At 42.0% G+C, this 12,381-nt stretch overlaps 1 protein-coding gene across 2 annotated transcripts in view; it reads right to left on the minus strand.

The window, feature by feature from the left end:
* Nucleotides 1-12,381, minus strand: part of raver2 (ribonucleoprotein, PTB-binding 2) — a 109,307-nt gene that overhangs the window by 10,698 nt on the left and 86,228 nt on the right. For both annotated transcript variants that reach the window (XM_087990686.1, XM_087990685.1), the window contains one exon: nt 9,281-9,373. In XM_087990686.1, the coding sequence (XP_087846812.1) occupies nt 9,281-9,373 (93 nt within the window). The remainder of the gene's footprint in view (nt 1-9,280; nt 9,374-12,381) is intronic.

Consider the following 12,381-nt stretch of genomic DNA (forward strand, 5'->3'; position numbering starts at 1 on the left):
TCTTTAAAAATAAAAAGCAACAGCAGCCATAGTCCAGGAAGTAAAATGCTTAAACTTGCTGAATTCACTTCGACAGCTGAGTTATATGGGGTGAGGGTTGCTAACCAGTACAAGTGATGTTTGGGTGGAGGGGGTCAGTGAAAGATTTTCTGGGATCTAAGAGTTAGTGGGGTGATTTGGTGATCAGAGTGCACTGCTTGATGAAGGGCAGGGTGGGAGGAGCATTGGTAGGGCTGACTTGTTACGTGGGGGGGGGGGGGGCGGTGCCAGTGTCACCATCACACTTCTACATTCTGCAGGTATTCCACAACATCAACTTTCAGCTGCTTCTTTAATCTCATCCGCACACTATTTTAAACAATTTATTTTGGTTTCTCTGAGGATCAATGTGTATTTTCTCCTCAATCTATATTTTACCTGTTGCCTTTGAACTCCTACTGACGTTTAAAACACATGGACGTTGTGAACAGAATTGTCAAAAAGACCCCAAGTCACTCAGCAAAATTTTTCACAGGGTAACCAGAGAAACATCATCGCCATAAATGGAATGAAAGGGGATGGTGAGGAGCTGTTCCTTCAAACAATAGTTGGATCTCTCTTGGCTTGTTGCTGATAGGCTCACCAGTTACAAATTGGGAGAAGAACCAACTTGTGAATGGAGGTGCAGTGAGCAGTTCAAAAAGTAGCACATGCAATCCAGGTCAGCACTTGCTGCCCATCATTAAGTGTCCTGGAATGGAGTGGTTTACTAGTGAGGTCTGCAGATGCTGGAGATCAGAGTTGAGTGTGTGTTGCTGGAAAAGCACAGGAGGTCAGGCAGCATCCGACAAGCAGGAAAAGAGACATTTCTGTCAGGAGCCCTTCATCAGGAATGAGGCTGGGAGCCTCAGTGCTGGAGAGATGAATGGGAGGGGGGGGGGGGGGGGGGGCTGGGGACAAGGTAGCTGAGAGTGCAATAGGTGGATGAACGTTGGGGTAAAGGTGATAGGTCGGAGAGGAGGGTGGAACAGATAGGTGGGAAGGAAGATTGACAGGTGGAGCAGGTAATGAGGGAGGTGCTGAGCTGAAAGGTTGGAACTGGGGTAAAGTGAGGGAAATGAGGAAACTGGTGAAATCCACATTGATGCCCTGGGGTTGAAGGGTCCCAACGCAGAAGATAACGCATTCTTCCTCCAGGCGTCAGGTGGTGAGGGAGTGGCAATGGAGGCGGCCCAGGATCTGCATGTCCTCAGCTGAGTGGGAGGTGGAGTTGAAATGTTTGGCCATAGGGTGGTGGGTTGATTGGTGCGGGTGTCTCAGATGTTCCTAAAGCGCTCTGCGAGAAGGCGTCCGGTTTCCTCATTTCCCCTCCCCCCCACCTTACCCCAGTTCCAACCTTCCAGCTCAGCACCTCCCTCATCTTCCTTCCCACCGATGCATTCCACCCTCCTCTCCAACCTATCACTTTTATCCCCACCTCCATCCACCTATTGCACTCTCAGCTACCTTCTCCCTAGCCCTAGCCCCCCCCAACCAAGGCTCCCAGCCTCATTCCTGATAAAGGGCTTATGCCAGAAACATTGATTTTCCTGCTCCTCGGATGCTGCCTAACCTGCTGTGCTTTTCCAGCAACACACACTCAACCCATTCCAGAGGAATGTTAGGATTCCACATATAACTATATTATTGCAGAACTGGGGACAAGTGTAGGCTAAACCAAATATGAATAGCAGATTTTCTTCACCAATAAAATCATGTATTTCTTTAAAAACAACTTATAGTTTCACCCTGACAGAGGTTGGATTTCAATTCTAGATTTATTGAGCTTAAATCCTACCAGTTGCCACGTTGAAATTGGAAGCTGCGTTACAGTGCATAGTCTGGGACTCTGATTTATGAGTCCAATGACATCATCAGTGTAGGTATGCCACTGTCTCCTATCTCCCCAGTGTGCTAATTCAAAGTTAGTTCTATCTATTCACTGCAATGCAGTGACAATTCTATGGAATTTATATCACTGATCTACAACAAGCAGCAGGAAACAAGGCGGTGCCTTGCTTGTGCAGTTCTTAATTGAAAAGAGGTTCATAGTTCTGTCAAGCTGGCATCTGATGAGCCTACATTACATGCAAAAGGAGTTTCCATTGGGAAATTATATCTGCCTTTAAAGTTCCAAGAACCTAATTGCAAACTTTCATTCAGCAGTAGGGAAACTGATGTTTGGCCTCTTGCCCAATTATGTTCCCCTGCCTGCCTTGTTTCCTGCTGCTTGTTGGAGATCAGTGATATAAATTCCATAGAATTGTCACTGCATTGCAGTGAATAGATAGAACTAACTTTGAATTAGCACACTGGGGAGATAGGAGACAGTGGCCTTCAGATTCAGGACCGAAGAGGTCCCATGAATCAGGCAAGTTTTTCACCTTAGTAGACTTTGGAATGACATTGAATAGACTAGGCTCTGAATTTCACGAGCGACCAATGCTAGCCTGAACTGTCACTGATTTATCAGCTACAAGCCGAAACATCTTGATTGATAGATCATTTATTCACTGGATTTACACAAATTTAGTCAAATTGATCTATACAAACTTTTTATAATTTCCATTAGGAGTCACAAGAAAGCAATCAAAAACAGGAGGCATGAACAATTGCTTTTCTCTCCTAAGTGGAGAGAAGCACGAAGACAAGCAATGGCATTTTCATGCTGCGTCTGGCTCAAATTTACATACTCAATTTACCATCAAGAATAAGTTCAGTTAAAATATTCTTATAATGTGAGACGACAGTATGGCTTTAAGAGGCTCATTTTGTCCTGTACTTTTTTTTAAAGTGAAGAAAGGTTGAAACAGAGTGCTAATTGGTCTGCTTTAAAGTCCATAAAGAAAACAGTTTGTGAGGCAGAGGGATTCTTGTTTTAAAAAAGTGGGTTAAAGTTTACCTAACCAACTTGTGGGTTTTTTTCCCCTAAGGTTGGAACAATTGAAGCAACCTGAATGGTTGGGTCAAGCTCCCACAGAACCAGGATTTTTAGTTTTCCAGTAGAAATTACTACTGGAGTGGTCAAGCTGGATCTGGAAGCTCCAGTAAGTGTCTTTCTCTCTCCCTGCTGGCTTTTCTTCTTCTGTTTTCTCTTGATGGGTTTCCTCTTGGACTGGAGAACTGCCTTTGAGACTATTTGACTGAATTTTGCCTTTTGCCAAGTGTATGTTCCTGGAATAATTACTATAATGGAACTTAATTAGCATTATTTTGCTATGCAATTTGTAGAGTTACAATAAACCCATTTTTAAAAAATTCTTTTGTCTATTTTTACACTGCCATTAAAATATAGTGCGTTTGCTTAACACAGTAGTTTGTCCAATCAAATTGCATCTGGGACACAACACCTTTTTCTTACCTTTAAAGAAAGAAAAAGTTAGGGCCTACACTATCTTCTGAATATTTCGAGGGGGTTTAGTCCAGTCCATTAACATATGTTAAGCCATACTGCAGCAGATCACTGGAAACCAAGTCCTGCTATTTCCAGATTCATCACAAAAGTTACGGTTTTAGATTAGATTCCCTCCAGTATGGAAACAGGCCTTCAGCCCAACAAGTCCACACCAACCCTCCGAAGAGTAACCCACCCGGACCCATTCCCCGACCCTACCTTTACCCCTGACTAATGCACCTAACACTATGGGCAATGTAGCATGGTCAATTCACCTAACCTGCACATCGTTGGATTGTGGAAGGAAACCACAACACCCAGAGGAAACCCACCTTGACACAGGGAGAATGTGCAAACTCCACACAGTTACCCGAGGCTGGAATCGAACCCGGGTCCCTGGTGCTGTGAGGCAGCAGTGCTAACCACTGAGCCACCATACCGCCCATATTTTTATAAAAGTATGCAAACTTCTGCATACACCTGTCTTCTAGATCTAGTTGACAAAGCATAGATAAGAATTTCTATTTTAAAATAAATACTTCTAGCCACAGATAAATAATAAATTATGAACAATTATGATAAAAACTTTATTCGATAAACCTTAACTCCCTTATAAAACTCCCTCTATACACACACAATAATTAAATGAATGTTAATGTGGTGGGAAAGACTGGGAAGAGTCCCTGATCATGGGGTTCACAGCAATGATCCTTTTGGCTGATAAGGGCTTGTTGTTCCTTTATTCTTCTTCTGCAAATACTTTCAATGACTTTTAGGAGACACAGAGCAACTGGTTCACACTTAAAGTCACTGACATATTGATTTAAAAACTACAGTTTTCAATAATTGTTATGGGGAAATAAATTATAGAGCCACAGATGTCCAGCACGGAAACCGACCCTTCGGTCCAACTCATCCATGCTGACCAGATATCCCAACCCAATCTAGTCCCTCCTGCCAGCACCCAGCCCATATTCATCCAAACCCTTGCTATTCATATATCCATTCAGATGCCTTTTAAATGTCGCAATTGTAGTAGCCTCCACCACTTCCTCTGGCAGCTCATTCCATTCACAAACCCCCTCTTCGTGAAAAAGTTGCCCCTTGGGTCTATCTTTCCCCTCTCACCCTAAACCTATGCCCTCTAGTTCTGGATTTCCTCACCCCAGGGAAGACACTTTATCTTATCCATGCCCCTCAAAATTTTATAAACCACGATAAGGTCACCCCCTCAGCCTCCGACACTCCAGGGAAAACAGCCCCAGCTTATTCAACCTCTCCCTATAGCTCAAATCCTCCAATGCTGGCAACATCCTTGTAAATCTTTTCTGAACCCTTTCAACTTTCAGAACATCCTTCCGATAAGGAGACCAGAATTGCATACCATATTTCCTTCATGCTTGCTTTTTGTTTTAAAAAACTACAGAGTGAAGTATAGCACCTTAATTGCTGGAGGTCTGATGGCTTCTGACCAAACAAACATTCACACCCACAAACTGTTCAGGTACAGGGGAGTCAGTTAATCAGAATTTTTGGCAGTCAGAGGCCTTTGACAGACAAGCTGTCACCATTCCAAAGAAAGCAATAGACAATAGGTGCAGGAGTAGGCCATTTTGCCCTTCGAGCCTGCACCACCATTCAATATGATCATGGCTGATCATCCTTAATCAGTATCCTGTTCCTGCCTTATCTCCACAACCCTTGATTCCACTATCCTTAAGAGCTCTATCCAACTCTTTCTTAAATGAATCCAGAGACTGGGCCTCGACTGCCCTCTGGGGCACAGCATTGCACACAGCCACCACTCTCTGGGTGAAGAAGTTTCTCCTCATCTCTGTCCTAAATGGTATACCCCGTATTTTTAAGCTGTGTCCTCTGGTTCGGCACTCACCCATCAGCGGAAACATGTTTCCTGCCTCCGGAGTGTCCAATCCTTTAATAATTTTATATGTCTCAATCAGATCCCCTCTCAGTCTTCTAAACTCAAGGATATACAAGCCCAGTCGCTCCAGTCTTTCAGCGTAAAGTAGTCCCGCCATTCCAGGAATTGACCTAGTGAACCTACGCTGCACTCCCTCAATAGCCAGAATGTCTTTCCTCAAATTTGGAAACCAGAACTGCACACAGTACTCCAGGTGTGTCTCACCAAGGCCCTGTACAGCTGCAGAAGAACCTCTTTGCTTCTATACTCAATCCCTATTGTTATGAAGGCAAGCATGCTATTAGCCTTCTTCACTACCTGCTGTACCTGCATGCTTACCTTCATTGAATGATGTACAAGAACACCCAGATCTTTGTCCTGCCCCTTTACCAAAATTGATTCCATTTAGGTTGTAATCTGCCTTCCTGTTCTTACCACCGAAGTGGATAACCATACATTTATCCACATTAAACTGCATCTGCCATGCATCTGACCACTCACCTAACCTGTCCAGGTCACTCTGTAATCTCCTAACATCCTCCTCACATTTCACCCTGCCACCCAACTTAGTATCATCAGCAAATTTGCTAATGTTATTACTAATACCATCTTCTATATCATTAACATATATTGTAAAAAGCTGCAGTCCCAGCACTGATCCCTGCGGTACCCCACTGGTCACTGCCTGCCATTCCGAAATGGAGCCATTTATCACTACTCTTTGTTTCCTATCAGCCAACCAACTTTCAATCCAAACAGCTAACTACTTGCTACCAACTTAATCTCCTTTTGTGCACATGCCCTGGCTCCCGCACATCTGCAGGCCTGTGCCCACTATTAGAAACAACAGCCAAAAAAATGCCACTTAGAATGAATGTCAGCTAATTTGCTTTTAGAAAGTGCAGTTCTTCTTTCCACAATACTTAGGTTTTAAACCAGTTCGTTCCCCATTTTAGTCCACAATCAAAAAGAAAGAAAAATGGTGTCTTTACATTTATAAATTGCCTTCTATAATTTGATAATATACATATATCAGGTTAATGTCACATATCAAATTTATACAATTCAACCCCAAGTTGCACTATAACAAGTTAATCATGCATTTATAGTTGCTTATATTTATAATTTCTACTAAAATAGCGACTTAAATCTTATCATAATTGATTATCTTCTCGCAATACTTCACTTGTCATCCATTCCAACCCACAACTCCAATGTTCCAGTCAATATTTTCCACCTCAGCTCTCCCTCAACTACTTTACAGCCTCATTGTAAAATCCAGACAATGCTGTTAACCATTGTTGATAATAGTACCTTTGCCTGCTGACATTCAACTGTTGCTCCGCCTCTTCAACATCCTTATTTCAAGTATTTCCATCTCAAGCGAAAAAGTCACAAGTCTCAGTGCACAATCAGGAGAAAGTGAGGACTGCAGGTGCTGGAGATCAGAGCTGAAAAAGTGTGTTGCTGGAAAAGCACAGGTCAGGCAGCATCCAAGGAGCAGGAGAATCGACGTTTCGGGCATGAGCCCTTCTTCCTGAAGAAGGGCTCATGCCCGAAACGTCGATTCTCCTGCTCCTTGGATGCTGCCTGACCTGCTGCGCTTTTCCAGCAACACATTTTCAGCTCAGTGCACAATCAGCACAACCAACTTAACTGAAAAGAACCTTATCTCAATGCAGAGTACACTTGCACCCAGAACCTGCCCTACTACTTCGTGCCTTTCATCACCAGTCTGTCCAGTCTTCTACATACTTTAATCTTCAACCTTTGTGGGCCTTCACCTGCTGTTTGAGCTCACCTCATACTCCCCTTTCAAAGCAACACCTCTTCGTGCTTCCGATGCTTTTTCCAGTGCATCAGACCTCTTTCCTTCAGAAGCACAAACACAATCGAAAGAAAAAGCATCTTTAGCTTCTTAATTAAGTATAGTTCCATTAGAAATGGTTCAACCTTATCATTGCCACTAAGCTCCATTCCTATCTTTCTCAATGTCAGAGTTTACATCTGTCCAGTTCACACATCCTTCACCAGTCTAGTTGGAGTAACAGTAAACATTCTGAAAATGGTATATCAGTCCTACTTACTTCAACTTATCTTTATCGTTCATTACAAGCGTGTCCCAAATCCTCTATTCCAATATTCTGGTCAATCTATTATATAACCCCATTTCAACCTATTCAAACAAACCAGGATTATCATCATATCTCATCACCTTTAGGAGGTTCATGAGGATTTAGACCCATGACCTATCTTCTCTTGTCAATTTACACACTTTCCCCTTGGAGAAACGTCAAATGGCATCGCTTTCACATGCACATTGATAACTCTACTTCTCATTTACTTATCATGGTATTACAACACCGAGGTCAAACTAACTGCAGAACATAATGCGCTGGATAATATGAAAATTCCTCCAGTTCTTCAACATCAAGATTTAGCTTCAGAACCCCTGGCAGTGCATCCACTACTTGGCCACAATCTTACACTGATAAAACTATCTACACTTTGTGCCACTACACATATCTTTGAGCTCTGCCCATTACTCAGTAGTTCCATCCATCAAAGCCATTAATCCTTTATATCCATGCTATCAACACTTACTTTCTCCTCTATTTCGAAACTGTACCCTCGCCTGAGCTTACCTCTCCCAGATACACTCTATGCCTTTATGACTGAAGGCAACTATCCTAACATATGCTTTACTGGCTAAACCTGACCAACCTTCCATAAACCCAATGTCTTCTAAAGTTATGCTGCTGACTTCCTTACACACCTAAAGCTCTATTCACCTATCATCCCTTGTTCAAATCCCGTTATGATTTGCTCCCTTCCATTTCTAATGACATCCAGTTCTGCAAGATGACAAGCTGTGCTCCTATAATTCTGGCCTCAAAATTTTAATTGCTTTAATTAGAGGTCATGTTTTCAGCTTCCAAGGAGCCAAGCTATGAATTTTTGGTCCTAAACCTTACCCCTCTCTTTTCCCTTCAAGAAATTGCTTAAATTGCAAGTCTCTGACCAAGCCAAAATTTAAATTCAGAAAGCAAATACTGCAGAAGCTGCAAATCTGAAATAAGAACAGAAAACATTGGAGAAACTCAGCACGTCTGGCAGCATCGCTGAAGAAAGAATCCGCTAGCATTAAGTGAGATAGGACTCGTCAGAACTCTATAGAGTTTCTCCACCAGTGTGTTCATTCCAAATTTGTGAACACATCTATAAAGCATGAGGCATTTTATTATTAAAGATTGCTTTATGACTAGAAATCATTCTTGGCCTTCAATTCTACTTGTCCCCACAACTGGAAACAAAACCTCTCAATCTTAAAGGGCTCTATTTGGTCACTCCTCAGCCTTCCTTTACTAGGGAAATTAAACCTAGCTTAAAATAGGTATAAGCTAATATCTGAACCTTTTCAAATAAATTTTATTTTTTTTAAATGTCTTCCATGTCTTGCTCTCTTTTTTAAATATGTACAAGTCCAATCCAATCAAGATGATATAAATTCAGCATAAATTTTGTATTAGTCAATTTTGCCATTCTTGAAGTAAATATCAGTGTTCCTTCTAATGGGTCAAATGTCAGATGAAGAGTTATCAACCTGTATGATGGTCTAAATGGCCTATTGTTGTTCTGTAATGTCTATGATTCTATAAATCATCACCTCCACTACAACTACTCAAATTAATGTCTTAGCGAAGGAGTCAACAAACCAAGAGATATGTTATGCTCTGGGTTATGGTATTACAGGAGATTTATTCTACTCAAACTCTTCAATGCTACAGAAAACAATCAATTCTAGTCCATTCCAACCCATGCCTACACAGCAAACCTGAGTGAGTTGCCACAAGAAACATTGCAAATAGATAAAAATCAATTCAAAAACACTGGAAAGGTACATATTCAAATTTTTACCAGTCAATTAAAGTGGATCTGAAATGTACCTTGACATTAGACATCGGGTTTCCCACTGGTGCTGGACCCAGGATTCCAGCCCCTGGAGCAAGTGACTGCTGCGGTGTAGCACAAGGAGACCCCTGCCAAGAGGAAAAATGAATCAAAGTTAGATTCAGAAATTTGGCTAAACTTGTATATCTTGTTGCTAGACAATGAAGTAAATTATATTAGTACTGCCTCAGTTGATATTAGTTATTCAGCTTGACAGTGATCAATCCAGTTAATGTTGACCAGGTTCACTTCAGGTAATGTGGGAGATGAGAAGCAAAGCTGAGAAATAAACAAATCTTAATCAAGTGCAGTGCCAACAGCAAATTTAGTCTCAATGCCCCTGGGTATGGTTTCCGATCCTTTGATGTTGAATGAGGATCTGCACTTTAGGTGATATTTTCACATTTGAATCGGAAGGAACGGATAAAAAAATTAAATATTGTACATTGCTGCTCCAGATGGTTTAACGCTACATCAGATGTTAAGTTCTATAGCCCTAAAAGTAAAATTAACTGAGTTATTTATTTAAAACACATAAATTTTTAGAAAGACTACACTCAAAGGAAATTTTAATATAGAATACTATCAAGTGGATCATGGAGCGCAGGATTTAATTCAGATTAAAATTTACTACTCCAGCGAAGCACCCTTTGGGGGGAAATCTTGACACACAATCTCCTCAAAGTAGTTCTTCTTTGTGCGGATCTAAGGAGCCATGGGGGATCAGGCATGAATTTTCCAGTTAGCCCCTTTCCTAATGGTCCGTTTGAGTTCTTTCAATTGTGTGGGAAAGTTGGATGAAGCAAGTGGTTATTCGCTATCGAGCATTTTGAAAGAGTTGAGTTTAGTATCAATATTGATTTTAATTTGCAACTTGATTGAGTTTTTTGAAGATGTGACCAAGAGGATAGATAAGGGCAGAGCAGTAGATAATGTCTACATAGACTTTACTAACCAGTCTACCAAGTGGAATCTACTGAAGGCTTTACTAAAGTTAGATCACATGGGATTCAGGGACAGCTTGCCAACTGGATACAAAACAGGCTTGACGGTAGGAGATAGAGGGTGGTGGTGGAGGGTTGTGACTAGTAGTGTTCCTTAGGGATCAGTGCTGGGTCCACTGTTGTGCAAATAATTTGGAGGAGAATTTAGGAAGCATGGTTAGTAATTTGATGACATCAAAATTGGTGGGATAGTGGACAGTGAAGGAGGTTATTTAAGATTACAAAGGGGCTTGATCAATTTGGCCACTGGGCTAAGGAGCAGCAGATGGAGTTTCATTTTGATAATTGTAAGGTGCTGAATTTTGTTAAGATGAATGAGGGCAGGACTTGCACAGTTAATGGTAGGGCTCTGAATAGTGCTGTTGAACAGAGAAACTTAGAAATTCAGGTACATAGTTTGTTGAAAGTTGCATCACAGGTTGACAGGGTGGTAAAGACCACATTTGGCATGCTCGCTTTCATTGCTCAGACCATTGAGTATAGGAGTTGAGACATCAGGCTGCAATCGTACAGGACATTGGTGAGGCCACTTTTAAGGCCTTAAGACCATAGGAGCAGAAATTAGGACATTTAGCCCATGGAGTCTGCTCGACCACTCGATCATGGTTGATAGGTTTTTCAACTCCATTTTCCTGCTTTCTGCCCATAATCTTTGATCCCCTTGGCATTCAAGAACTTTTCTATCTCTGTCTTAAATATACCCAATGACCTGGCCTCCACAGCCCTCTGTGGCAATGAACTCCATAGATTCACCACTCTCTGGCTAAAGAAGTTTCTCCTTACCTCCATTCTAAAGGGTCTTCCCTTTGCTCTTAGACTGTTCCCTCAGGTCCTAATCTCTCCTGCCAATGGATACATTTTCCCAATGTCCACTCTGTCCAGGCCGTTCAGTATTCTGTAAGTTTCAATTAGATTCCCCCACAACCTCATCCTTCTCAACTCCATTGAGTATAGTCCCAGAGTCCTCAAATGTTCCTCATATGTTAAGCCTTTCATTCCTGAGATCATTCTCGGGAACCTCCTCTGGACCTGCTCCAGGGTCAGTACATGCTTTCTGAGTACAGGGCCCAAAATTGCTCACAATACTCTAAATATGGTCTGACCATAGCCTAATAAAGCCTCAGAAATACACCCCTGCTTTTATATTCTAGCCCTCTCGAGATGAATGACATCATTGCATTTATCTTCCTAATTACCAAACCAACCCGGATATTTACCTTAAGAGAACACTGGACTAGGACTCCCAACTCCCTTTGTACTTCAGATTTCTGAATTTTCTCCCCATTTAGAAAATAATCCAGGCCTCTAATCTTCCTACCAAAGTGCATGACTTCATTCTTTCCCACATTGTATTTCATCTGCGACTTCTTAGCCCACACTCCTAACCTGTCTGAATCTTTCTGCAGCCTCTGTACCACCTGCCCCTCCACTAATCTTTAATCATCTGCAAACTTAGCCAGGTTGCCCTCAGTATAATTAACTATCTCGATTAAGGAAAAGTGAAAAGTTGTGTTCCCAACACAGGCCTAACACAGGGTACTATCCTGAGAAGTCAAAATTACAATGGTGCTGGAAACGCACAGCAGGTCAGGCAACATCAGAGGAGCAGAAAAATTGACATTTCGGACAAAAGCCCTTCATCAGGAAGGACTGAAGGGCTTTTGCCCGAAATGTCTATTTTTTCTGCTCCTCGGATACTGCCTGACCTGCTGTGCTTTTCCAGCACCACTCTAATCTTGACTCTAATCTCCAGCATCTGCAGTCCTCACCTTCACCTCTATCCTGAGAAGAACTCTTATCCCCATTCTCTGGCTATCCGCCAGACTGCCAATCTTCTATCCGTGCTAGTACCTTCCCTCTTCTACCCTTACCTTGCTCAGCAGCCACTTGTGCAGCACCTTATCAAAGGCTATCTGAAAGTCCAGATAGATAATATCCACTGACTGTCCATGGTCTAAGCGCTTATTACCACCTTATTACCACCTCAAAGAATTCTAACAGATTTGTCAGGCAAGACCTCCCCTTGAGGAAACCATGCTGACTTTGCCCTATTTTATCTCACACTTCCAAGTAGTCAGAAATCTCATTCTTCA

This window comes from Chiloscyllium plagiosum, unplaced genomic scaffold (genome assembly GCF_037043375.1).
Source record: "Chiloscyllium plagiosum isolate Xiang-an unplaced genomic scaffold, Cpla_swu_hap1 HiC_scaffold_9, whole genome shotgun sequence".
Lineage (NCBI taxonomy): Eukaryota > Metazoa > Chordata > Chondrichthyes > Orectolobiformes > Hemiscylliidae > Chiloscyllium > Chiloscyllium plagiosum.